Source organism: Lissotriton helveticus, chromosome 1_1 (assembly GCF_964261635.1).
Source record: "Lissotriton helveticus chromosome 1_1, aLisHel1.1, whole genome shotgun sequence".
In the NCBI taxonomy this organism is placed as follows: Eukaryota; Metazoa; Chordata; class Amphibia; order Caudata; family Salamandridae; genus Lissotriton; species Lissotriton helveticus.
In genome coordinates this window covers 1,422,268,261-1,422,295,203 of record NC_136057.1, presented here as the reverse complement: position 1 = coordinate 1,422,295,203, position 26,943 = coordinate 1,422,268,261, and the positions used below count along the sequence as shown (strand labels likewise).

The 26,943-nt window shown below is 44.5% G+C and overlaps 1 protein-coding gene across 1 annotated transcript in view; it reads right to left on the bottom strand.

Annotated features, from left to right (window-relative positions):
• Positions 1-24,249, bottom strand: part of AP1M2 (adaptor related protein complex 1 subunit mu 2) — a 98,060-nt gene extending 73,811 nt beyond the window's left edge. Inside the window, exon 1 of the mRNA XM_078685296.1 lies at positions 24,064-24,249. Within this exon, the coding sequence (XP_078541422.1) occupies positions 24,064-24,105 (42 nt within the window). The 5' untranslated portion in view covers positions 24,106-24,249. The remainder of the gene's footprint in view (positions 1-24,063) is intronic.
• Between the last annotated feature and the right edge of the window lie 2,694 nt (positions 24,250-26,943).

Below are 26,943 nucleotides of genomic sequence, written 5' to 3'. Positions count from 1 at the left end.
CAGAGCAGTACTGATGACCCTACTATACTGGATCAGGTTATGGGCTACTGAAGAACTTTTCATGTACAGAATGGCACTGAAAGAATTAATTGCACTAGATACACATGTATCCTTCCCTTGGCTGGTTAATGTGCGCAGGTGGTTAACAGACTTAGGGCTTAGCGAATTTTGGTTCCACCCAGAAAACTTGACCCTTAGTTCAAAAAAAGAACTTAAGAGGATCTTTTGGAACCATGTTGTTTTAAAAACTGTATCGAATAGTAGTGCTGGCCCACTAACTAATGACTACCTGATGGTTAAACCCGTTCCTTGCTTTGAGGTTTTCCTTGATCAAATAGAACCTAAACTTGCAAAAATATTGTATTTAAAATTAAGGTACGGGACCCTTTTAGTTAGATCCTTTACGGCCAGGTGGGGACTTGCTTGAAATGAAGAGGAAGATAACAAGTGCAAAATGTGCCAGCTGTCAACAAGGGAAAGTATAGCCCATGTTATTTTATTCTGTCATACTTATAAGAAAGCTAGACAGAAATGGATTGCACCGTTAGGAAGAAAGTTGGGTGTGAGAAGGTACATGGAAATGATGCGTATTCTGAAAACTGATAATAACAAGCTTGTTGTGTATGGAGTTTCGAATTTTTTACTGGCTGCAAATTATATTAGAATGAAGAATGGTTATAAATTCTAAGTAGGATCTCGGTCTTAATATATTTGAAAACATTTAGATTGTACCTTTTTAAACTTTACTTTTTAAAGTTCACAGTATTTATATGTTTACAATTAATACTTTTTTTTCAATTTTTAACCCTGGTGTTAAAAATTGTAACTAAATTTACTGTATCCTATTCACTGACTTGTATTTCTTGTGATTAGATGGCATTTGCACTTTAGCCTGGAGTTTACATATTTGTATAAATGATTTTCCCTATGATCTAGTAGTTTACATTCATGTTTAATACCACAATGGTTTCTAAGAACGCCTTCTTTTATGAACTGCACGGATTATTATCTAAACCTGTATTGTATTTATTTATGTAGCAATGTAATCTTGCAGAAACTGGCACCTTATAATTATGAATGCACTTTATGCTGGATTTGCTTGAATATTTTACGCTCGGTTTTCTTTTAAGGTTCTTTGAACCGAATAAAGATACTTTGACTGACTGACTTTGCTTAAGACAACAATTACCTGGGATCAGGAAAGTGGACAATCTTCGGAGGGCTGGGACTTTAATAAGAATTGTTCCGAAACACCGGATGGCAGAATATTTTGTTTTTTCCTTTTTGTTTAAAAAGTGCTTAATGTTATGAATGTGTGCAAACCATTATGTAAATAAAATGAAGCAATGTATCTTCGCTTTGTGTCTCTCAGGGGTTAAGAAGGTGCTAGACAAATGAGAACACTGCCTCTCTCTTTTACATTCGGATGGAATCTTACGCTCTGTCTTTTGTTGAAGTTGAAGTGTTGTGAATTTAGAGTTCAACCCACAGAATCGACATTTTCCATCTAGTAAAAGTATGCAAATGGCCGCGTTAATATTGTGCAGGGAGCTGTTTTAATTCAGGGGTAAAGGCCGGAGGTGGAGAGGGAGAAGGAAGGAGTGTAGAAAGTTGGCTGGCAGGTGGGAGCATGTAACGCTCCCCCCCACTTTACCCCAGGTCTGCCCAGAGTCATGGAAGGGGTTCCGGCCTGCAATGCAGACTTTCCCCACAGTGATTTTACCTGCTGGATTTTCCAGCTGTTAATACTGAATTAATTGATCCCACACCAATGAAATTCAGGTGCAGAAACACTGGGCCTTTGGGAACTGTGTGGAGCAGACTTCCTATGTGGAATTCTGTTCCGTAAAATTATCAAAATCGTGCCCATGTTCTTTATGGGCACCTTGCAAGTGGGTTGATTGGGCACAGAGGGTGTGACATCATGAGACACAAGAAGCAATGAAACATAAACAAAGTCTCCTCTGTCTGTAAATAGCTGTTGGATGACCTCCGCGGTTGAAGTGAGGGGGGGGGGGGGGGGGTCTATTGAGAAAGGCATTCCCAGTCTTTTGTAATTTTACAGTAATTGTTCCCCCACTTTTGTTAGGAAAACAACAGTTCCAGAATGCTTAATGCAGGCCTTTAGTTACTTCTGGTTGAAAGGGAAGAGGGGCTCATCTTGCTGAAGCAAGGGTAGAGGTAGACCGAAAGAAGAAACAAGCCTTCTTGCCATGATGCCCGCTACCTCAAAGTAAATGAAATGTGGGCAAATGGTTACTCAGCGGATCTAAATGCTGCTTGGCAGCCACTATATTTCTATAATTGGCAGAATCATTTGAAGCTACATGGCGACAAAAATCTATTCTATTTGAGCCTCGTTGGAGGTGTGGTCCAGCTCGCAAAGCTGTGTTGTTTTTGCGGACGCCAGATAGAGCCCTTTCCGTGGAGGCGGCCCGGTGGAGTGAGTCCAAGACCGGGTGCGGTTTGCAGAGGGCCATCACGACAGTCTTGCCGCACTCACTCTACTTGACTGTTCTGGCTCCCAGCACCCGGCCTGATCATTGCGAGCGTGGTGCAGAGCAGAACGAAGTGGCAGCGTTTCTTCGTTTGTCCAGCTACGCCCATTGGCCACGGTGCGAGCCACGTGAACCCCTGTGATCCCCTGTAGTGGGGTTGCAAGGCTGGTCCAGGCAAGAGTCAAGGCGGGGTCAGTATTCACTGTGCACCGAACACTGACCCAGAGCAGCATGGAGTTTGGGTCAGCCGGAGCGCAGCGAAGAGGCAGCAAGCGTTGGTGTACACGCTGCAGCGGGGGTGCCACCACCTTGCCCTAAAATGTAAATCCACATAATCCACATTTGTAAAGCGCACAATCACCCGTAAGGGTCTCTAGGCGCGGGGGGCCGTCGGGAAGATTAAGCAAGCTATTGCCCAGAGTCACATGGTGCCGGGCTAACCTGCCGCTGGAGCCGGGGCTCGAACCCTGATCCCCAGATTCCAGCGTCAGTCACCCTGGCCGCGGCGCCACACCTCTCCCTGTGCGCGTTCTTAGTACATTCTTAGTGCCCCTTAGTCTTTCCTAGCACTGATGCCAAAACCAAAGTAGGACACAGTCCAGACCAGCCCAAAAACCCAGGTAACCCCGAAGGGGGGTGGGCACAGGGGGGAGCACAGGCAGCAGAGCTCCTGCAACATCTCGGAGGCAACCCTTTCCGATCCATCTGTCCCAGTAGGACACGATCATCTTTCATTTACAACTTTTCAGATTAAGGACAGGATAGCAACAGGCAAGCTGGACCCTAACGGGATCCCACCGATGCTATTAAAAAAGATCCGGAGTACTGGGCCCCTGCATTACTACCGCTGTTTGTACATATCTCAGGAGAAGACCATATCCCAGACTCCTGGAGAGGGTCTATTATATCTCCAATATACAAGAAAGGAGACAAGAACATAGCAAATAGCTACAGGCTTGTTGCCTTAATTTACAGAGGCCAAATACTATGCTGGCCTCTTTCTGGATAACCTCACCGCCTGGGAAAAGAAAAGTCAATAATACCTATTATTCAAATGGGTTTTTGCAAAGGCATGGAACAACAACGAATATACTTGCCCTGTCCTTACTAGCAGATGGAGCCAAATCAGCAAAATAACCTCTCTTTCTTTGTTTTATCGACTACTCATCAGCTTTCAATAAAATTGACAGGAACAAACTCTGGCATAAACTTGAGGAAAAGAAAATACCATCTGCTCTTTTAAATCAATTAATACTTCTACACACCAAGATGTGGGTCCAAGTAAAGCTAGGAGAAGGAAATTTCCAGTCCAGAAAAATTCCAGCCACCATCAGGCTTAAACAGGGGTTTTATCTGGTCCCGATGCTCTTCAACTTGTATATGGCTGACCTATCGACCGAACTGGACATTTGTAATTCACGTGCACCAAGGATGGGAGGGCTCCCTCTTTCCAACCTGTTGTACGCAGTTCACCTCGTACTGATGAGTTGAACTCCCATTGGTCTTCAACACCTACTAGACACAACCAGTAGATACTCAACAACCAACAGTCTAACCATCAACTATGATAAAACAAAGGTAATCCGATTATATAAAAAAAAAGACAACCTCTAATCATCGCTGGCAACTGGCCGATACAACAATAAAAGTAGTTGAAGAATACAAGTACTTGGGAGTGATATTAGACAAAGGCACATTTATTAACAAAAAGAAGCCATCAAGAAAAGAGGCAACGCAATTGCACTGCTTTAAAATCCATTAAACACAAAACTGCCAGCCCAAGCCTCATCCCACTGCTACAAGTCTGGCAAGCAAAGTTAATTCCAGTTATAACTTATGGGAGCGAGTGCCTGAGGGGATGTTATGCGGCCATTTTAGACAAAACTGTCTCAAGAGTGGCTAGGGTGATTTTTAATCTACCTAAGTACGCCTCACCAGCCCAAATAAGGCTGGAATTCGGCCTGCAAAGCCAGGAAATCGCCAGCAAAGGAGCCTATGTCAAGTGCTGGTATAAGATTAAAAAGGTCAAAAGGAGGAAGAGTGAACTCCCATCTATGGAATGTAATCCACTTAAGGAGGAATCACTTCCTATGAGCTACCTGATAGCATCAATCAGACTGTCTGGGCCTTGAGAAACTCTGAGTGGCCTCAGTGACCCATCAATGTTTCAAACAACGAGTAACGAAGTCGGTGAAAAGACTATCCTTAGTAAATGGCAAGGCGGCACTCACAGAAAGGTCCCATGGATGGTTCGTTGTGCATAGCTACGCTAAGTGTTCTCCGCAACCTTGTCTAGGTGCGGGATTCAACAGAAGAAAGAAAGAAAGAAAAATACCTTCATTATCGAATGGGCATTCTACCATCCCTGCTGCATCTTCCCTCCTGGAAACAATCTGCAGTTCAGACTACGCGCCGCACAGGTGGGGGCCGGTTTCGGGCCCTGGGGGCTGTTTTTGTTACAGGCCCTGTAACAAAATCGGCCCAAAACCGGCCCTGGCAAAGAGCTCGGTGGCACCCCCAACCCCCGGAGCACTTTGCCAGGGCCAGTTTTGGTTCCCAGTCCGGCCCTGGCAATGCAGCACAACTTTGGGTGCTGTGCTGCTTTGCCGGAGTTGTTAGTAAATTTACTCCCATATCTCCATACACATTTTTTGCAACAATCTATCCTTTACTGTGTGTAATACAGTTTTAAAGTAATAAAGCAGGCTTGGGCTTCGTAGCACTATAAAATACGTCACAGTCTGGTTATACGAAGGGATTGCGTTAACCAATTGAGCTTTCATAACATAAAAGTAAACATTTGCCACAGACTACTTTAACATACATTTTTTAATTTAAGGTGTGCGCTTTACAATTTATATGTATTTACCTAAAAGGTGAAAAAATAACATAATAGTTGCAGAATATTTTACTGTTTTTTACCCACTCTCTGGCGCAGCCCCACCCCTCCCCACCATGCATTCAGAATCACAGTTCTATGCTTTCTTTATGCACTTCAACTTCTGAATTGTCTGTGAAACATTTACTACAAACCTGTCAATGAGGACTAGACTCCAGCACATCTTCGGACACATCAGCCAGTTATTGTGGGGCAGCAAGAGAGAAAGATGTGGACATGAGATTGTTTCTTAAAGCCGCAGTTCGCTCTTGGAGGTCGATGTTTTTAGATTAATTTTAGTGGATTTATGATTTAGCACTCGACTCTTTTAACCCTTTAACTGCTGCCGTCGGCTGTTGGCCATCGCGAGCACTACCTCGCTGGTGCTGCGAACAACCAACGGCCGACGCGGCCCCGCCCACTCCGCAGAACTGCCGCCCTGCCGCAAAATAATGGCCGCGGCTAAAGTGTTAATCTCTGTTTTGTTCATCACAGGCTCTTTTTATCCAGATTGTTGCTCATTAATATCCCAAACCTGATGATTTTATGTAATTTATTTGATTGTTTTAATGATTTGTAGGTATTCTATTGCTATTTTGTGCATGTCTCGCTTGCTTTTATGGCTGTTCGCAGCCAAATAAAGAGAATTGGTGTCAAAACACCCGCTAAATCACCTCATGTGGCTTTATTGTGGAGGCACAGTGTAAAGAAAAAAAAGAGTGAGTGAGTGCCTTTTGCAGCTTCGTCATTCGCATGACACTTCATGGGATGCCATTAGTGTGAAAAGACACGATCACTTACAAGGTGACTCCAGTCACTGGTGAGAGGCAGAGTCAAACACTCACCTTGGATCACTCTAAAAAATACAACACTACCTAAACAGGCATTGGTAAAACCAATAAGTCGCGCTTATGAGATTATTGGAGTCATAAATGATTTGGCCGGGGGCGTGGCTTCGACGCCAACGCAACATGGCGGACCATCCCGGAGCTCCGCTCGGCGGCGGTACTCGTCTTTCTTCGAGAGCCTTCCTGCTGTGTCCAATCCTTGTAAATCTTCAGGTATCTCTGCCGGAAGATGCCGTGAGTGTCAGGACACGGTTTTGACCGTTCACTTGTCCTGTTTTCATCGGATGAGCTCCGACTGCTTTACTTCAGGAAACGTGAGCGGCCGCCATTTTGAGGCGTCGCGCTTGCGTTTATTTTATTTCTTCCGGTAAATCATTCTCTCTCTTCCTTTTTTGGCCGCAACATTGCCCCCATGCCTGGCCGCCTCTCTCCTCACATTTTCCTGCTGGACACTTCGCTCATAAGCTGCTTTCTACATGACCTTCTTCCTGCTTCAGGGCCACCATAGACTTTCTGTCATGTTTGCTGTTTCTTCACCCTGTCAGGATTATTGAGTACAAGAGCTGCAGTTTCTGGGAAGTGTGGATCATAATGGTTATTTTTCCTTGCCTCTTATACACTCATTTTTGAATGTTGACGATTCCTGCTGCCAATAGCTGCAATTGTGGCTGTGCTGGGATTCATTTCTTGTTCTGCCTTATCAAGGATTTTATTTGTGTTTCTCCTATCTGCCTTATCCTGCTCATATCCTTAATGAGCTACGGCGCTGCACACCGGATTTCTACTCCACTTGAGTTTGTACAACGATTTAAGTTGTTACACTCCCAGTATGCTCCAGTAATTCTGTGATGTGTCGTCTGTCATTGTCAATTGAGACGTGGGCGGCCGCCATTTTTGGCCGCTGAGCTCACGTCTCCACAAGTTGTCCCACAGCAAGTTGCCATCTTGAATTGATTTTCGTCAAGAATCTTGTGTCTTCATTGATTGGGGCTGATTCTTTTCAGTGCTTTTGTTCTACATACTGTTTGTGATTACCATCTGCGATACAATGGCACACGACTCACATTTCCCCAAATCCTTGACCACGAAACCCAAAAGGCACAAAAATGATCCACCATCACCTATTCAGTCTTCACAGAACCCCGTTCTTGACTCTATTTTAGATGAAGTGCGAGGGCTTCAACCTTTTACGACTGCGACAAATGAAAAATTGAAGCAAATTGAAGATGGATGGATCGTTATGGAAAGCAAAGTGCTGGATTTGGAACAACGTGTCAGTGACTTACATGATATTTCCACTAAAATTCTGACTCTAGAACAGGAGATCCATAAACTAAAGATTCATGCTGAGGATTTAGAAAATCGCAATCGTCGTAACAACCTATGCCTTTTTGGTCTTCCGGAAAATGTTGAGGGCTCCAATATGGTTCTGTTTCTCCAGAAATTCCTTCCTGAACTTCTTGCTCTTCCGACTTCAGGGACTCCCCTCAACATCCAAAGGGCACATCGTCTGGGTCGGCCTACTTCAAATCCCACCAAACCTCGTGGTGTTATTAAGCTCTTTTTGGAATTTACTGAACTTATGACTGTCTTAAAGGCTGCTAAACTCAAGCGTCGTCTCAGCTGGTCCGGTCATAACATCTTCATTTCACAAGACATCTCTAATGCAACTAATGCCCGTCGGAAAGAATTTCTGGCTCTTCGTCCTCAAATGAGACATCTTAACATTCAATATGGCATTCTTCATCCCTGCCTCTGCAAAATAACCCATGACGGCCGCTCACGCTCCTTTGATGATCCTGAATAACTTAAACTTTTCCTCCAATCCTTTTCCTCTAATGGAATGGACACTAATATTTAACTTTCTATGTTACTCTTATTTCTCTCCCTTTCCTTAAATATGTAACTAGCTCTTCTTTCTATACTACTTTCCTTTGTCTTTATGTGTTATTACTGTTCATCTTACTCTATTTTAGTTGATTCACTTTCTTTGTTCTTCAACTATGGTTCTCTTCCTCATTTTCTTTTGTTTCTCATTCTGGGATTCGCCTTGCTTTGCGTCACTATGCTCCCTTCTCATTGTCTTCTTATCTCCTCACAGATCTGGCTATTTCGCCTTGATCTGTTTTTTCGTATCTTTCTTCTTCTCCTACTCCTATTTACTGTTCTTCTCTGCTTTGCTCTGTCTATCTGTCCTTCCTTTCTTGCTTTTACTTCCTTTCTTCTTTTTCTTTCTTTCCATGCTGTCTCTTTCACTGTAACTTTTTGGTCGTTCAATTTTTCTACATATTGTTCATTACTATTGTTCAATGTGTTGGAGTACATTTGTTCTGATTTTATGATTCTTTGTGATATTTTATCTCCCTGTAACCTTTTTATTTGGTGTGTTTTTTTTGTAGTCTCATTCCTGCAGTGTTTCTACTCCGTGTGTTTTCCATCCTTCCAACCCTTCATTATGTGTAACCTTGTCTCGTGGAATGTCCGTGGTATTGGGAGCCCTATCAAGCGACAAAAGGTATTGTCAGATTTGTCTAAACTTCACCCTCAAATCGCTTTTCTCCAAGAAACTCATTGCTCTGATGTTGAATCATTAAAGTTAAAAAGGCATTGGGTGGGTCAGGTCGTTTTCCTCCCCTGCCTCCAATAAGAAAGGTGGTGTTGCAATATTATTCCACAAAGCTTTGTCAGTTCAAATTGTATCTACCAAAAGTGATGATGTTGGACTTTGGGTAATGGCTAAGATTGTGGTCCATAATAAAACATTGGTTTTGTTGAACATCTATGGCCCTGTTCGCCCAGATCCCAAATTTTGGTCAGATATCAAAACTCTCCTCTCTTCTATTGATTGCCCTAATATTATTGTTGCTGGGGATTTTAATCAATGGTTAGACCCTTACTCTGATAGATTATCTAAATATAAGTTTCAAACTGACAAAACTCACAAATCATTCCAATCTGCCATTACCTCTCGTCCGTTATATGATGTGTGGAAAACCTGTAACCCTGACTCACGGGAATACACTTTTTTCTCTAATATGCACCATACTAGGTCTAGAATTGACTACATCCTAGTTAGTAAATCTTTACTTCCCTCTATTCAGAAATCTGAAATTGGATCTATTTTTATATCAGATCACGCACCTGTCTATGCTGTACTTGATTTTTCCCTTACCTCCTCCAAATTTAGCCGTTGGAAACTCAATACTTTTCTGTTGTCTGATTCAGTTTTTATCAAAGATGTCACTACTTTTATTACTGATTCTTTTTCTTTCAATGATCCCTCAAATACATCTATTCCAAATACATGGGATGCTTTTAAAGCTGCCCTTCATGCCTTTGTTATTTCCTTTGTTTCCAAAAAGAAAAAGATTGCTAAAACTAAATATGAAGATCAACTGCAACACATTAAAAGATTAGAACACACATATTTTACATCTAAAGCTCCTACTGCCCTTCATGCCTTAATTGCAGCAAAAACTGAACTTAACAAATTGGCAAGTACTGAAGCTTGTAATATTTTGCTTAAAATCAAATCTAAATACCATGGTGGTCAGAATAAGGCAGGCAAGATGCTAGCAAATTATCTAAAAATTAAATCTGAACGTAAAACCATTGGCCCTGTTCTTAATGAAACAACTAACAATCTTGTGTCATCTGATGAAGATATTGCGGACGTCTTTCATGACTATTGTCGGTCTCTTTACTCAGATGATACTTTTCCCTCCAATCAGAATCTAGCATCCTTTTTTTCTGGCCTTCCCCCACCACCATCCCTTCCAGATGAATGTGCCGAATTAGAAAAAGATATTACTCTTCAGGAAGTGACTACTGCCATTCGTGCCTTGAAGAAATCCAAAGCTCCTCGGCTAGATGGCCTCCCTGTTGAATTTTACTCCACTTTTCATTCTATTTTTGCCCCTAAACTTTTAAGACTCTTTAATTCCTTCATTGCTGATGCTAGAGCTTCGGGGTCCTTTATGGACGCATTAATTATCATCAGCCCCAAACCTGATAAGGACCATTCCTACTGTAAAAATGACCGCCCTATTTCTTTAATTAATTATGATTGCAAGATTTTTGCCAAGATCCTTGCATCTCGTCTAGATAATGTTATCCCCCTTTTGATTAAAACAGATCAGGTTGAATTTGTGAAAGGTAGACTAGCATCAGACAATGCACGTATGTTCACTAACATTATTTCCTTCGGCAAGAAATTTAAAGACCCCCTTGCTGCTCTCTCTTTGGATGCCGAAAAAGCATTTGACCGCATGAATTGGCAATTCATATTTCAGACTCTTCAATGGTTTGGCTTCGGACCCTCTTTTATTTCTTATATTACATTGTTATATTCCTGTCCTCGTGCTAGCATTTTTGTTAATAATCAGTTTTCTAAGTTTTTTCTTTATCTCGAGGTACGAGACAGGGTTGCCCCCTTTCTCCCTTATTATTTATTCTATGTCTTGAACCATTCCTAGAGCGCATTCGGAATAACCCCATGATTACTGGCTTTAAATTTTCTTCTGTTGAAACTAAAATATCTGCTTATGCGGATGATATTTTGATTTATATGTCCAACCCTGCTGACTCATTACCACATTTTATGGATGAAGTCCGACTTTATTCCTCTATATCTGGTTACAAACTCAACTTATCTAAAACTGAAGTTCTGCCCTTAAATTCTGTTTGCTATCAATTTATGTTTAGTGATACGGAATTTACCTGGTGCCCTGCCAAGATTAAATATCTGGGTATATGGTTTTCATCAACCATAACGCATACTCTTAAATTTACCTTTAATAATTTGATTAAGAAACTCCAATCCCTCCTTCTTTTATGGTCTCCATTATTTCTTTCATGGTGGGGCAGATTGGATACTATTAAAATGATGATTACTCCCCATGTGTTGTATACTGTCTCTATGCTTCCCGTTAAAATCCCTAATGTATATTTTTCCCGAATAAATTCTATCTGTACGAAATTCTTGTGGAATAGTAAACATCCTCGTATTGCCCTGCTTAAACTTACTCGCCCTAAAAATGAAGGTGGTGTTCGATTTCCTAATTTTAAAGCTTACCACTCTGCCTTTCTGATTAAACAATCTTTTTCATTAGCTTATGATTTCTTGGATTTACCAATCCCTAAATGGGTTCTTTTTGAGCGATCATTATTGAAAGATTTTCCATTTAAACTTGTCGCTTTCATGTCCAATTGCTCTTTTTTGACCAAACATCCCATTTTAAAATACTCCCAGACCCTAATTTCCAATACTTTCTCTAAAGACTTAACTCCCTTGCAATGTTTTTTATCATCCAGTGTATGGTATAATACATTTCTTAAATATAAGAGTAAATCTTTTTATTACAAACATTGGAAGGATAAGGATGTCTCTTATGTTTATCAATTTCTCCATAATTGTTCTATTATTCCCTTCCATGAATTGCAACTTAGATATCAGTTACCTAGCTCTTTAGCTAGTGAATACACTATCATTGTTACTGCTATTTGGTCCCATTTATCTACTTTTCCACTCCCACCTGATTTTCCCTCCATAACACCCTCCACTCCTTTATACCCTCTGTTTTCTACCCACAGACCTAAGGCTGCTCTTGTATATTCCATATTGTTATCCAATGTTCAATTCCGCTCCAAATCCAATGTTGAAATTGCTTGGGAAAATGATTTGTCTGTCTCTTTTTCTGTTATTACTTGGGAAAAACTATGGTCTAAGTTATTTAAAGTCTCTGCAGCTGCTCGTATAACTCAATCTTTATATTTTGTTTATCATAGAGCGATTATTACTCCTGTTAGTATTTGCAAGTTCTCACCCAACTCCTCCCCTCTTTGCTGGTCTTGTTCCAGTGTTGTAGGAACGTTAAAACATTTATTATATGAATGTTCTGCTGTTTTTTCCTTTTGGAACTCAGTTTGGAATGTTTGTATGTTAATTTTTTAAGTTTAATACCACTATATCATTAATACATGTTTTCTTAGGATAATTATCGCCTGATATAGGTATAGTACCGTCTACTTCTAGATTGTTTGACCTTTTTATTGCTTTAGCTTTTAAGGTTATCTTATCATCCTGGAAAGATAATTCCAAATTGTCAATGCTTATTTGGTAGAATTTTATTTGTGATGAACATAGGATTACCACGGTTTCCTCTTCTTCTATCTCTCAAAAAATCAAATCTGATCTCCTATGGCTTCCTTTCACTACTTATCTTTTCTCTAACAAACCTATCGGTTAATTCTTTTTTTTTTTCATTCTATATCTTTTTAACACTTGTCCTTTTTCTGTCTCTTTTTCTTCTTCTTCTCTCTTTCCTTTCTCCTACTCCATCTCCTCTATCCTTCTTGATTACAATGCATCCTGTATTATTTTGCCTGCTTGTATTATTCTATTCATTCATAATTTATGTTTCTTTATGGCCTATGTTCTGTTTTTTTTTTTACTTTGCAAAACTTTAATAAAACCTTCTTAAACTGAAAAAATAAATGATTTGGCCATGCTGACTGACATCAATGATGCTGCTGCCTAGCATGACTATTCTTTTTTAGAAGAGAAGAAAAAGACGTGACCACTGAGCCTCTGTGTCATTTTATTGCACGCATGAGTTAAACAGGCATGCAGGTGTCTACAAATGGAAACTTTTCCAACTGTTTTTTAATACCTAACTGATTTGGTTTGGTTAATAAAAATAAATTGTAGGGCAATGGCGCTCTTCCAAAACGTAGTGCAAAAGGGCTTTACATTTTTTTTTAAACTGATACGCGGGTAGGTATATGATGGGAACGAAATAACACTGTGGCTGGTGGGGTAAAGAAATATGGCAAGCAGGAGGAAGAAATACAGAGAGAGCAACGTGGAACGGGAGAGAGAGCAACAAAAGTGCAGGTAGGGCAGAAAAGTACATGGGCGAGAGAGAGAGATAGACATCAATATGGAGGGGGGAATAAGCACATAAGAGAGACAGCTGAAAAATACATGCACTCATGGAGTACTGAAACAAGAAGAAAAAAGAAATTCCCTAAAACTAAGCAGAGGAAGCATAGAATCCGGCCAATCTAATAGATGGTAAAGAGACTGTGCTCCATAGGAGGGGCAAACACCACATGGACAGGCTGAAACAATGAAAGCAATCCAGGAAAAAACTAGCAAATTAAGCGCCAGTAAAGCCAAGCAATGGGCAGGTCTAAAGCCCTTGTATTTGCTTTGTAAATCCACAATATGTCTTTTGCAAAACAGGCAGTTTGCCCTGTCGGTAGTTTCAACCAAAAATAAATGATAGATAGATAGACAGATAGCTAGATCACTGCACTTGGGATAGTCAAAGAACTCGAACTTTCTCAGTATCTTGGGAAGTCTTCTCAGAAGCAAGCTTTAGGCAGTTGGTAGAGACCCATCTTGTGCCAATGGTGTTATTGGTGCTATATAATAATTCAGGACGGTGTTTTAATGTAGACCCAAGAGGATGTCATGACTTTTAACTCTAATAGGACAGGATGGATCTTCAGTGACTTTTGAATCCATGCCCAGGGCCGGACAGGCGGCCTCCACCAGAAGACCCCATGGATGGTTTTGGGGCATGTACCCTTCTGCCAAGGTCTCCAGAGATTGCATAATGTGTGTGATTGTACCCCTAGGCACAGGTATAGATGTACAATGTAAGTATTGCCACTCTGACTAGAGAAGCAGTGTTAGAAGGTATAGACTCCCCACTGGTCTCCAGGAATAGTGTTAGAGTATGAAGCCCTACCCCAGATCTCCATGCCATGTGCCATAATAGAAGTTACTGCTTTAGAAACCCAGAAATACCCCAGAGGATTGCAGGGATGGCAAGTGGTGTAATGTAAAATGAAGCCCCCCCCATCCCACCCCACAAGAATGTGATGAGGGACAGCGAGTCTTTCCTATTTCATAGATATTCACTGGCCTTTGCTTGAACGAGCCCCCGACTGTTGAATAGACCACAGAATGGTGCACTCAAAAACAAGAGAGCATACAATTATTTGTTGTTTGTTGACTTTCTCCTTTATTCCAAAAACTGTTTTGTTGTTCTTTCATAAAAACAGCCAGCGAATACAGCCAATGCATTTCATTCAGACCAATCTGAACTTCATCAGAGATTGTTTTTGTATGTGTTCCATAGTACATGATTTAACAAGAAGTCCATTTGAAGTCCATTCGAATGCTTGCTGTCTTAATATCTCGTGATAAGATAGTCATCCACTTGGGCTTGGGCTGGGGAAAGAATATTACCCAACTGCAACACCAGAATCTGCGTTTCATCTCCATACAGTCGAATATTACTTGTTTTCCCGGTTGTGAGAGAGGTAATATTTGACGGTGTGGAGACGAAACACGGATTTGGATGTTGTGGTTGGGTAATATTCTGACCCCAGCCCAAATGGATGACTATCATGTCATGAGATATTAAGACGCAAGCATTCGAATGGACTTCTTGTTCAATCATATACTATGAAACAAATACAAAAATAAGCCCTGATGAAGTTCAACTTGGTCTGAACGAAACAATTTGGCTGTTTTTATGAAAAAACAACAAAATAAAATTGTTGGAATAAAGGAGAAAATCAACATACAACTAAGAACTTTATACTCTCTTTTTGTGTGCACCATTCTGTGGTCAATGCATATATATTTCTGATTAGCAGAAGTGTCAAGCAATGGCCGACACCTTGGACGTAGTGAACCACTTTGTGAATTGAAGGTAACTGTGTGGAGGTGCGGTTCCAGGTGTCCGCCGTTGCAAGTGTTGATCATACCTAAGGTTCCCTGTTTTCCATTTTTACAGATAAATACAGACAGAAAACAATGTGTTTTTTGTCTGCAGGCAGGTCACTCCCCACGCCGCGCAGCTCCACCTGACTGCGCCTGTGATCCTGTGCTCCCGCTCCCGACTCGTTCTGTGGGTGTTCGAGGCCCGCCTCCACCCGCAGGCTTCCACCTGCACCTCATCCTGGTGGCCAGTGGGCCTTAGGTTTGTTGTTGCCACTTGTTTTGTGCCCCCAGTATCCTCTTGTGACCGCTTGTATTTGTGCCCCAGTTGTACTGTGACCGCTTGCATTTGTGACCGTATTGCCTCTGTTTTCAGCTGTTTTCCTGTTGCCTTGGGCTTGTTTTTTCCTTCCTGCCCGTTCCCGCCACTGCGTCCCTGTGCACCCGCCCCCATTGGATCCCTCCCAGCTGCTCCTCCCTCTCACCTCCCCTTCTTATGGCGGCCGCGCGCAGCTGGCGCGCCGAAGGCGTGCCAAAAGCAAGCTTGTCTGCGCCCGTCTGCGCCTGGACTGCGCCCAGCACCAGAACCCATGGACCCCGAAGCTGCCACAACACCAGACTGCACTACGACTCCAGCACCCTCCACGCACTCAATCCCGGACGAGATCACTCCTGCTACCGGGCAACCCGAAGCGCACCAAAGGGCCCTTCACCTGCCGGAACTGCAGCTTCATATTGAAAAGAGTTGTAGGAGCACTCCGAGTTTAACTAATTTTTCACACTTGTACACTGGTGCCGCGATTGTTAAGGGTTGTCAATCCTGGTACCTAAGTAGTTATGGTGAAAATTGAGTTTCCACCCAATCGCGCACTGTTCACTTGGCGCACCGGCGCTTTCTGTGATTTATTCCTTTTTAATCCAGTTTAAACCACTCTTATGTGTATTTTCATGAATTTACCTTTTATTTCTTTAGTATACTCTTTTGTTGATAAATTATCATTTCATTTTTCAACATTCATATGACTATTTAGTTGCAAACAAAAATTCACAGTACATTTTTACATTATAGTAATTCATTATTATTTGGCACATATGTTACATTGCATTTAATCAACTTTTCTCGAATGAGCCCAATGCATTTCGGCACTTGTGTGTGCCTTCGTCAGGGGCAGTCTCTATGAAAAAAAAAAGTAAGAAAACATGGTGTAAGTGTCTTTTGTTTGAGTGAGGGGTTTCCTTAATATGTGACCTGAATATTCGCCTACCTGGTTGTAGTGGCTGTGTCCCTTTTATTATGCTGTGTTTCGTGATAACCTCTACACTTCTGTTGAAAAACACAAATAAAAATACAGACCCATATATAACTAAACCACTTGGACTCATGTGATTGATTATGATACTCCACTAAATACGTACCTCCAGTTATACTCTCACGTGTTGCTGTTGAAAAAATATAAAAGAAAAACCTTTGTCTTTACTGCTATATTCAATACACTGCTTCCATGTTCATAGCTTATATGTTGAAAACATACCTCAATTGAATATGCCTTGGTTCTCTGTAATACACAAATCACAACTCTGCCTTAGTCACCACTAAAATGACACTCAAAAAAGAAAAACGGGTCGCAGTAGCTCTCCGTATTTTTACCTTGTCTTGCTCTGTGTCTTCTTAATCTAAAAGACCGAAAGGCAACGTTATAAATGGCCCGCAACGCCCGTCTACTATCTTTTACGCTCCTGATTAACCACGCTGCCTACATACCTGTGCCAACTGCTTGTATCGTAATCAACAAATTCCGACTGACCGCTACCTCGCTTGTCTGTTCCGGTTTGTTTAAGACGCCGCTTTTGCCCAAAACCACTGCGCGGTGTTTGTAATTGACGACGGACTGGCTCGACCGTCCTCGTCTCCATTAGTCTCCGTGGGCGCCATCTTAACACTATGTTGATCAACCTCGCTACCCTGCCCAACACCGTCATAAACATTATCCAATGCTGTGTGTTACTACTTTATCTAAACACTACCTGTTATTTGAGTGCTCCGCTGTGAGTGTATAACTTTTGTATATATTAGAACCCTATTTGCTACGGTGAAACTCAAGTGTATTACAAGAGACTGTATGCCACTCCTGTTGGCGATTGACTGTTACTTCTTCCTATATTCAACTAGGGAAATGTTATCTAATATTGGAGATTCCTAGAACTAATTTGATTGTGTTTTCGTGGATTGTTAATTCTGTAATGAAATACTGTGTTGTGATCCAATGTTAAGTTACATGTATTGTGGACCTAGTATCATATATTATGTGTACTTGGACACCTCTTCAATAATTATATGATATGTGTGCTAGGCTTTCAACGAATTATTTAGGGTCTCATATTATGTAGTCATTTGGATCATTACTCATGATTCTGGGTACACAACTTTTGGACTACTTCTTCAACATCTGTACACATTTCTTGCTTTGTGCTTAATGACATTACAATAAAGAAATGCAACCTGCTGTGTTTTTGTTATTATCATTCACAATTGTCTCTATAAAAAACACGCTAGATCATATTTGTCGTTAAGCCCAGTTGGCATCATGGTCTGTAGATATTTAATCCAGAAAATTTCACGTTGCAGTAATTTCTGGTGATTATTTACACCTTGTTTCAATGGTACTTGTTCCAGAATTTGGAATCTTAATTGCGAAATGCTATGTTTCTCTTGAATCCAATGTAGTACCAGTGGCGAGGTTAGAGAGTTATTACGAATTCGACTTTTGTGTTCTGATATTCGCACTTTTATCTTACGCTCAGTCTTGCCGATGTACATTCTACCACAGGGGCACTTGATTCCGTACACCACGTTTTGTGTGTTGCAGTCACTTGTGTGTCTTAAACGTAACTGCAGCTTCACCAGCATCCGGCCCTCCAAACCGTCAACCAGAGAACCCAACCACCTCCGATGCATCCTCCTCAACACCAGTTCCGCTCGCAAGCACGCCATCGAATTCTGGGACCTCCTGGACTCAACCACCCCCGACGTCGCCTTCCTGATGGAGACCTGGCTGAACGCCACCTCGGCACCAGACATCGCCATAGCCATCCCAGAAGGCTACAAGATCTCCTGCAGAGACAGCACCAACGGAGTGGGAATCGCCATCATCCACAAGGACACCCTCAGAGTCTCGACCAACACCGACGACACCCTCACCACCGCCAAGCACATGCACTTCCAGATCCACCCCGACCCCAACACCACCCTCAGAGGAACACTCGTCTACAGACCACCCGGACCCCGACCACAGTTCAGCGACTCCATCGCCGACCTCATCAGCACCCACGCCCTCCCCTCCATGGACTACATCCTCCCCTGGGACTTGAACTTCCACCTTCGAGAACAAAAACGATGCCAACTCCACCGCCCTGATCGCCAACCTGGGACTCAAACAGCTTGTGACGACATCCAGCCACGCCGCTGGATACACACTGGACCCCATCTTCTCCGCAAGTCCCCACGTCTCCTTCAACCACACCACCGAACCCCACTGGACAGACTACAGATGCGTCCACTTCACCTTCAGGAAACCCACCACACACCACCGCACCCATCAGATGCCACGCCGCTGCTGGGGCAAGGTCACAGAGGACCAACTGACCACCACCCTCGCCCTGGGACCACCTGCCGACCCCACCGACACCGCCGCCATCAACCTCAAACAGTGGATCAATGACTGCGCCGACACCCTCGCCCCACTCAAGACCTCCACCACCAATCACACCAACAAGAAAGCCGCATGATTCACCGAAGACCTCCGGACCTCCAAAAGCACCTGTCGGAAGCTGGAGAAGAGCTGGCTCCGCGACGAACACCAGACAGCTACACAGCCCACAAGAACGCCACCCGCAGACACCACCAACTCATCAGGACCGCCAAGAGGACCGCCTTCAAGGACCACCTAGACAGCAACGCACACAACAGCAAAGAGCTCTTCAACATCGTGAAAAAAAACTCTCCAACCCCAGCTCCAACACCAACGACATTCCACCATCACAAGACCTGTGCAACTCACTGGCCACCTTCTTTCTCCGCAAGATCACCGACATCCACGACAGCTTCAACACCGCCACCCCCACATCCACCGCCGAGACCTCCACCCCTGCGACCACCACTCGCACCAGTCGCCTGACCGCCTGGTCCAACGTCAGCGACAAAGACACCATCAAGACCATGAACTCCATCCACTCTGGATCCCCATCTGACCCATGCCCTCACCACGTTTTCAACAAAGCCAGCAGAGCCATCGCACCCCATCTCCGGAAAACAATCTACATCTCCTTTGAGACAGCAACCTTCCCAGAGAGCTGGAATCACGCCGAGATCAACGCCCTACTGAAGAAACCCAAGGTGGACCCAAACGACCTCAAGAACTTCCGGCCCATCTTCCTGCTCCCTTTCCCGGCGAAAGTCACGGAGAAGATAGTCAACAGACAGCTGACCCGCTACCTCGAAGATAACAACATCCTGGACCCATCCCAGTCCGGCTTCCGCAGCAACCACAGCACCGAGACCGCCCTCATCGCTGCCACCGACGACATCAGGATCCTTATGGACAAAGGAGAAAGAGCCGCCCTCATCCTTCTGGACCTATCAGCAGCCTTCGACACGGTCTGCCACCACACCCTAACAGCACGCCTCCATGAAGCCGGAATCCAAGAGAAGGCACTGGCCTGGACCACATCCTTCCTCTCCGGCACAACCCAGAGTGTCCGCCTCCCACCCTTCCACTCCAAGACCACCGAGATCATCCGCGGCGCTCCACAGGGATCATCCCTCAGCCCGACGCTGTTCAATATCTACATGGCAGCACTCGCCCACGTCTCACGACAACATAGCCTCAACATCATCTCCTACGCCGACGACACCCAGCTGATCATATCCCTCACCGAAAAGCCCCACACCGCCAAAGCCAACCTCCACAGAGGAATGAAGGCCATCGCCGAATGGATGAAGGACAGCAGGCTGAAGCTGAATTCAGACAAGACGAGGTCCTCATCCTTGGCCCCACCCCCTCAGCCTGGGACAACTCCTGGTGGCCAACATCGCTAAGAACAGCCCCAGAACCCACCGATCACGCACGCAACCTGGGGGTCATCCTCGACTCCGCCCTCTCCATGACCAAGCAGGTCAACGCCGTCTCCGCTTCCTGCTTCAACACCCTCCAAATGCTCTGCAGGATCTTCAAATGGATCCCCACCGACACGAGAAAAACAGTCACCCAGGCCCTCGTCATCAGCAGACTGGACTACAGGAACGCCCTCTACGCAGGAACAACCACCAAGCTCCTGAGACGGCTGCAGCGCATCCAGAATGCCTCTGCACGACTGATCCTCGACGTCCCCCGACGCAGCCACATCACATCCCACCCGAGAGGCCTGAATTGGCTCCCCGTCAACAACAGGATCACCTTAAAACTCCTCACCCACGCACACAATGCCCTACACAACGCCGGACCAGCATACCTCAAAGACCGACTCAGCTGCTACACCCCCACCCGCAGCCTCCGCTCTGCCAACCTCGCCCTCGCCACAGTTCCACGCTTCCGGAAAACCACCGCCGGTGGCAGATCCTCTCCCTACCAGCCTACGACAGACACAGGACCTGCTGGCCTTCAGAAGACTTCTCAAGACCTGGCTTTTCGATCAGTAGCACCGTCCCCCCCCTCCCCCCCAGCGCCTTGAGACACAAATGTAATGATTTATTTAAAGTGGATAAATACAGAAAATTGTGCTCCTTTAAAGTGACTCTCCATGCTGTCTTTGATTAATAATAGGCCAGCAGCTCAGCATGGGAAATTAAAAACCAGAATGAAATGTATTAAATAACGGCAAATGTCAACATATATTTATGGTGTAATGCTAGTATTTACCAGTGGATGTATGGTTATGTAATATTTGACAGCTTAAATAGCTAAAACAAGACAGACATCAAAGAAAGAGTGTGCGTCTATCAGTTAAATAAATATGGAAATGTACAGTTTAACTTCATTCATACACAAACCACGAATTAAGGGGTAGATTATGATGGCAGTGAATCCGCATCCTCCGGGCCGGTGGAAGCCACCGCCGGCCCGGAGGATGCGAATTCACCGCCGTGGTCCCTGACAACACCACCCGCCAGATTAGGATGGCGGTGGGATCAGCGGCGGACGGCAGGTCCGTCCGCCGCTGATCCGCGGGGTGTAGACCGCTATTTGGTGGCGGTGTCTGCAAGACACCGCCAGCCAAATTAGGAAGCGTGTGTAAACATGCTTTTCCGCGGCGGTTTTTCCGCCGTGAAAAAGCATGTGGACCTTTGCTTTTGGGGGCACTTGCGGGCCCTCCAGGGTGTAGGGGGGGTGGGGGTGCACATGGGGGGTACCATAGGTACCCCCCTGCATGTGCATGCACAAAGCGGCAGGCACCGCGAGGTGCCTGCCGCTTTGTGCATGCAAATGCAATGCATGCATTTTTAACATTGAGGCGGGTGCTGCTTGAAGCAGCACCCGCCGCAATGATACAGGTTAAAGATACAGGATGTGACCGCCAGGGTGGCGGTCACATCCTAATTGGCATGGAGGGAACGCCGCTGCCCTTGCGGACGGTCCCTCCACCTCGGGGGTGGCGGACAGACGCAAGTCCGTCCGCCATCGTAATCGGCCCCATAATACGGATACATACAGATAAAATGCCCCAAAAATAAATATGGATAAATACAGGCGGAAATGTGAAGAAAAAAAAACACCCATAAAACCGGGAGCCCTAACCATACTCCTGACTGTTAGCGGGCTTAAGGACGCACCCCCGGGGGTGAGCCCCTCAGTGCGTGCAGCCTACCCTGAGGGACAGGATCACACAGTGCGAGGCAGCACCCTGCCCTAGAGACACTGCTCATAGATGCACCCCGCGGACTCCCACTCAGGGGCGGCCGTAGGCATGTGCAAGCTGTGCACCTGCACAGGGCCACCAAACCCCAGGGGCCACCACGCCAATATATATCCTTAATATAATAATCCTCTGAGGATGGATACATATTTGCGTGGCGGCCCCTGGCAGGGATTTGGCGGCCTCTGGCTCTGTTCCACTTCCAAACACCCTGACCGCTCCTTTTCACTGGCCTCCGCGCTCCGCCCCGCCCGGACCCCCTCTTCCGGGGCCCCCTACCTACACTCCCTGCCCAGGGCCACCATGAGCCTACAGCCGCCCCTGTCCCACTAGAACAGCAGGGGTGGAGCCGCCACCCCCGGGAGGGTTACAGAGAACGGATATTTAGCTGCAGATCTGACCCAGATCAAAGCCTCCGGCTGGGGCAGGGAGGGCTCGTCTGGTATGCCGCTGGGCAGGTTACGCCACTTTGCTTAAGCGTTGTGTTCTAATCTCACCATGAGTGGACTCGAGAGAAACTGCTGGCAGCTCAGATGTTACAATGTGAACACAAACGCTACGAACAGTGGACAGCACAGCTCACGCACCCACGCAGGAGGGGGATTCCGACACAAACGCAAGTTTCTGATACAACCCGAGACCTTTCTTAAATTTCCAATATTTCTAACCTTTAAAAAAAAAAATCACAATCGTCGAAGGTAAATTATTGTGAGAAAGCGTATTGATGAGAAGGCTAACACACGCCGCAAACCATTTGTTACAGCCAAGCAGCTTTACACCTTGCAGTTGGGCTCTCTCTCTTTCTCTCTCATAATCTCACAGTGTCTTCTCTTTCCAACGGCTTCTTCCTGAATGATGGGTGAAATTATTCTAAGGTTATGAATCTGAAGAATAACACCGAGCGCGAGACCTGTTGCTACGGGTAACTCCCTTCCACTGACACGTGCTGCTCTTTTTTTCTGACTTTAGAATAGCTGCCCCGGTGACAAGGATACTAAAAAGAAATTCCCTGCAATCGGTATGAATGTTCAGCAAGAGTAATAAAGGCGCTCCTGCAGAGCTACTGTTTTGCTGCATGAATCCTTTTCTGGGTTCACATGCTGTGCATTATGTCGCCATCTAGTGGTTGGGTCCGGATAAAAAGAGTCTCCTGCAGAACTACTGTTAGTCAGGCAGACTCTTCAGGGTGTCTCTCTGCAGCGTCATAAGAACCCCCGAGAGGCTAGGGAAATCGAGGAACACATCTCTGCCACAGCAGGTAAGTAACTTACCTCTCTCGAAGAACCACGGTTACAGTCCATCTGGGGCCTCCACAATATATATATTTATCACCCAAGACTGCCTTTGCTGATGTTCCGTGATCCACACTGTTTCCAGGAAAGATATTAAAAGTGTATGACTCTCAGAAGGACACACACACTGTATTAGGTAAACACACTCATTCTGCTGCAAGGGATCTCATTCAAACTCATAACCTTAGAATATATATTACCACATAGAAGGCATCTTCTTGCAGCGTGGGAGAAAGTATGCATGCAAGAGATGTATGTCGGCGCAGTATTGTTTCAGGTTCATGACTTTCATCGAAGAGGAAGTTTTTTAGGAACTAGGACTATGTATGAATGATTCAAGTATATTATTATTTTCGAAAATTTCGAGACTGCGTGACCCTTACGGTTCGGGGTCAGCTACTGTCGACGGTGAGCATTACACACACAACTCTGCAGCCCGCTTACTACCACGCCCCGGTTTGAACCTGCGACCTGCAAGTTCCGGCAGTTCACCACAGCATTCGCATTAGTCCACTAAGATATCTCCAAACACGCGATCTGCGTATCCGATGCCGCGTTACACGTGTCCGGGTTTCTTAATGGGTTAACCTATTTATGTATAAAGTTTGATATAGCGCGAACAAGATCCCAGAGGAAATCAGAGCGCTTTACATTGGGAAGGAAAGGAAGGACAATAATGCAAAAACAAACCAGAATGATCAAAGGTTACACGTAAAAAAACAAAAAATTACTTGCCTACGCTACGCTATTTGCAACAGGTACATTGACCCGCTCGGTTATCTGTATAGCATTCAAGCATAGGGCCAGCAGGCTGCATACAGATTTTCACACCTGCATCGGACAATACGACTGGAAACTGACATGCTGGGCGCGCTCCTCCCTGCACGGGCCCTCTGCTCACCTTGCCCTTGAGGTCCAGGATGAAGACGGCCGAGGATGACATGGCCGCGGGTTCAAGTGCTGCCTCTTCTCTCGGGTGTCCTGGATGTGTTCTGGTCGTGAATCTCGGTCCCAGCCCCTCGAGTTCCCTGTCACTCTTCCTGCCCTTGCTCGGCTTCCTGCTTCCGGGTTGGGCTCTGGTGACGTCACCAGGCACAGGTACACTTGCTCCAGGTGGGCCAAGCCCTTAAAGGGGAAGGGACAGGTTTAATCTCCTCTGACAGGAATAGGTTCCCGTGTGCTTAGTTCCTAATGGTGTGGTGATAATGCCCTCCAATAAAAATATCAACGCGAGTCTAGGATTTGAAGATAAATTAAGTGGATTCATGACCTTTGGAAGGTGGCGATCCAGAGGTGACTTGTTTGATAGCTTTGGGGGTCGTGGAGACGGGGTTGAGAACGTCTTACTGGACACGTGATAAGCGCGCACAATTTCAAAAGTTCTGTAACACTGAGTACCCGTGTAGTGCTTCATTGCAGCCCAAAACGACCTCCATGCGCCGAGGGAGAAGCGGAGAATGAATATCCATAGCTGGCAAGTGGCCTCATGACAAGTGTGAGTGACCCATCGGCCGTGCCTTGCTTTAAAGCCTACAGCATACTGCATTCTGGGATTCGTAGTTGCGCCTTTAACTCTGAGAGTATTGGCCACAAATATCACAATGCAAATTGGTGTTCATTAATGGTGGATGATGTCACACACGGTACGAGGCCGTGTAACAGCTACGTGAGTCAAAAAAGTAAAAAAAAATTAAAGAAGTATCCAGGACGCCATGCCATTCGGAGCATCATATTCCACTTCAGTGTTACCTTTTACAAGCTATTGCAATAGAGCACATTAGTACAATTTGTTCAATAAATTGGAACTGGACTACAATTCCCAGAATTCACTGAGTACTGGGTTGCTAAATAAATACTTAGTACTAAAACACGGTGTTCATGATAAAAAGAAGACTTCAGGTAAAGTTACGTAGAGCTCTCAAAGTTTTGTCTTAGCATTCTGGGACTTATTGTACTGATTTAGGAAGTGATACACAGGACTAACCGCCTGATTCATCAAGCTAAATTGCACTTGCAAAGGGCAAGATTCTCAGAATCTTGCCTTTTGCGAGTGCAATTTTTGCATTTGGGATTCATCATCCCAAATGCAAAATTCGCTATTAAAGAATTCGCACATTTGCGAAGAATTGCATTTAAGGAATCTCTATTTGAGACTCCTTAAATGCAATTCATGAATCATTTTAAAATTGCGAAATTGCAATTTTGGGCGCTATTTACCGAGAGGTCAGACCTCGTGGTAAATAGCAAAAACTTAGAAAAATGCATTTAAATGCATTTTCCTAAGTTGCATGTTACACACACACATGTCCTTTGGACATGTGTGTGCGCAACACCAATGTAGATTACATTTCAGGGGTGCTACAGGGTGTCCTTTGGACACCCCTGCACCCTTGAAATCGCATCCTTATTTGCGATTAGCTAATTGCTAATCGCAAATAAGGAACATGTAGGAATCGCAATATTTTTTGCAATTCCTACATGAATCCCGTTTTGCAAGTCCTTAATAGCGATTCCTTATGATTCGCTATTAGGGGCTCGCAAAACGGGAGAATGATGAATCAGGCTGTAAACTCCCAGAATACAAAGGAAAAAGGCTGGATTGGCTGAGCTACTCACACATGGAATTTAGACACTTGCAAGGTCTGTTTAGATTGAGGATGAGGAACAATCCTTGTGGCTTGAATTGACTTCCCAAAAAGGTATGGGCCACAGTTACAAAGCATTTTTGCATGTCCGAAACAGCTGATCAGGTCGTTTCTGAGCGCAAAAATGCTTTTAAATATGTTCAAAACACAAATTGCGATTTGGTAACGCATTACCGAATCATAATTTGTGTTTGTCATTCGGTATTTGGAAGGGGCATGTTTAGTGCACTCCTCTCAAAAACCTAATCTGAATGAGATGTATGAATGTTTTGCAACTGAATTACAGTCGCAAAACATTCGCACTTGACCACCAACTCAAAGTTAGTGGTAACCAATTCGCAAATGGGCAGGGGAGCCCGAGGGACCCCTTCCCCTCTGAGAATTGGAAACAATTATTTTTTAAGAGCATGCAGTGGCCAGTGGTCCCACGGACCTCTGCCTACTCTTAAAAAAGGAAAAGAAAACTTTTTTTTTTTAAACGCCTCCTACTTTCCTTTAAGGAAAATGGTCTGCATTGTAAAAAAAAAAAAAAAAAATGATGACTTATTTCCAATTCCAAGCAATAACAGACATGGTGATCTGCTGACCCCAGCAGGCCACCCTCTCTGTAGTTTTTGTGATTTCTAATGGCCGCAAACTGAGACCTACCTCATTAATATTCATGAGTTAGGCAGTGGCGGCTCCCGCACTAAAGCAGAGGAGCGTCAGCCCACTGTTTTTCAGAATTGGTAAAAAAGGAAAAATAAAATGATAATAACTTGAAGTTATTATAATTTTATTTGTTTCAGCTGCAGCAGTTTTGCGGGGCCGGGTGGGGCTACTCTTCTCACAGAGCAGGGGGAGGAGTAGTGGCACTCTGTAAGTGCGCACAAATATTTGGCCAGCTGTCTTGGGCCGGCCAAACAGTCATGCACACTTTGCATGTTCTCCACCCAGGCTGCATCACAGCCTGGATGGAGAACATGCCCAGGCTCCCAGTCCCCATTTGAGCGCCGAACCAAGGCGCTCAGACCAATCGCAACACAGCATTGCAGAGTTGTGATTGACTTAGGGGCAGGGCTCGAGTTGAGGTACCACGCTGGTGGACGGCGTCCCCCCACTTATTTTACCGGGAGCTCGATAACTGGAGCAAATGG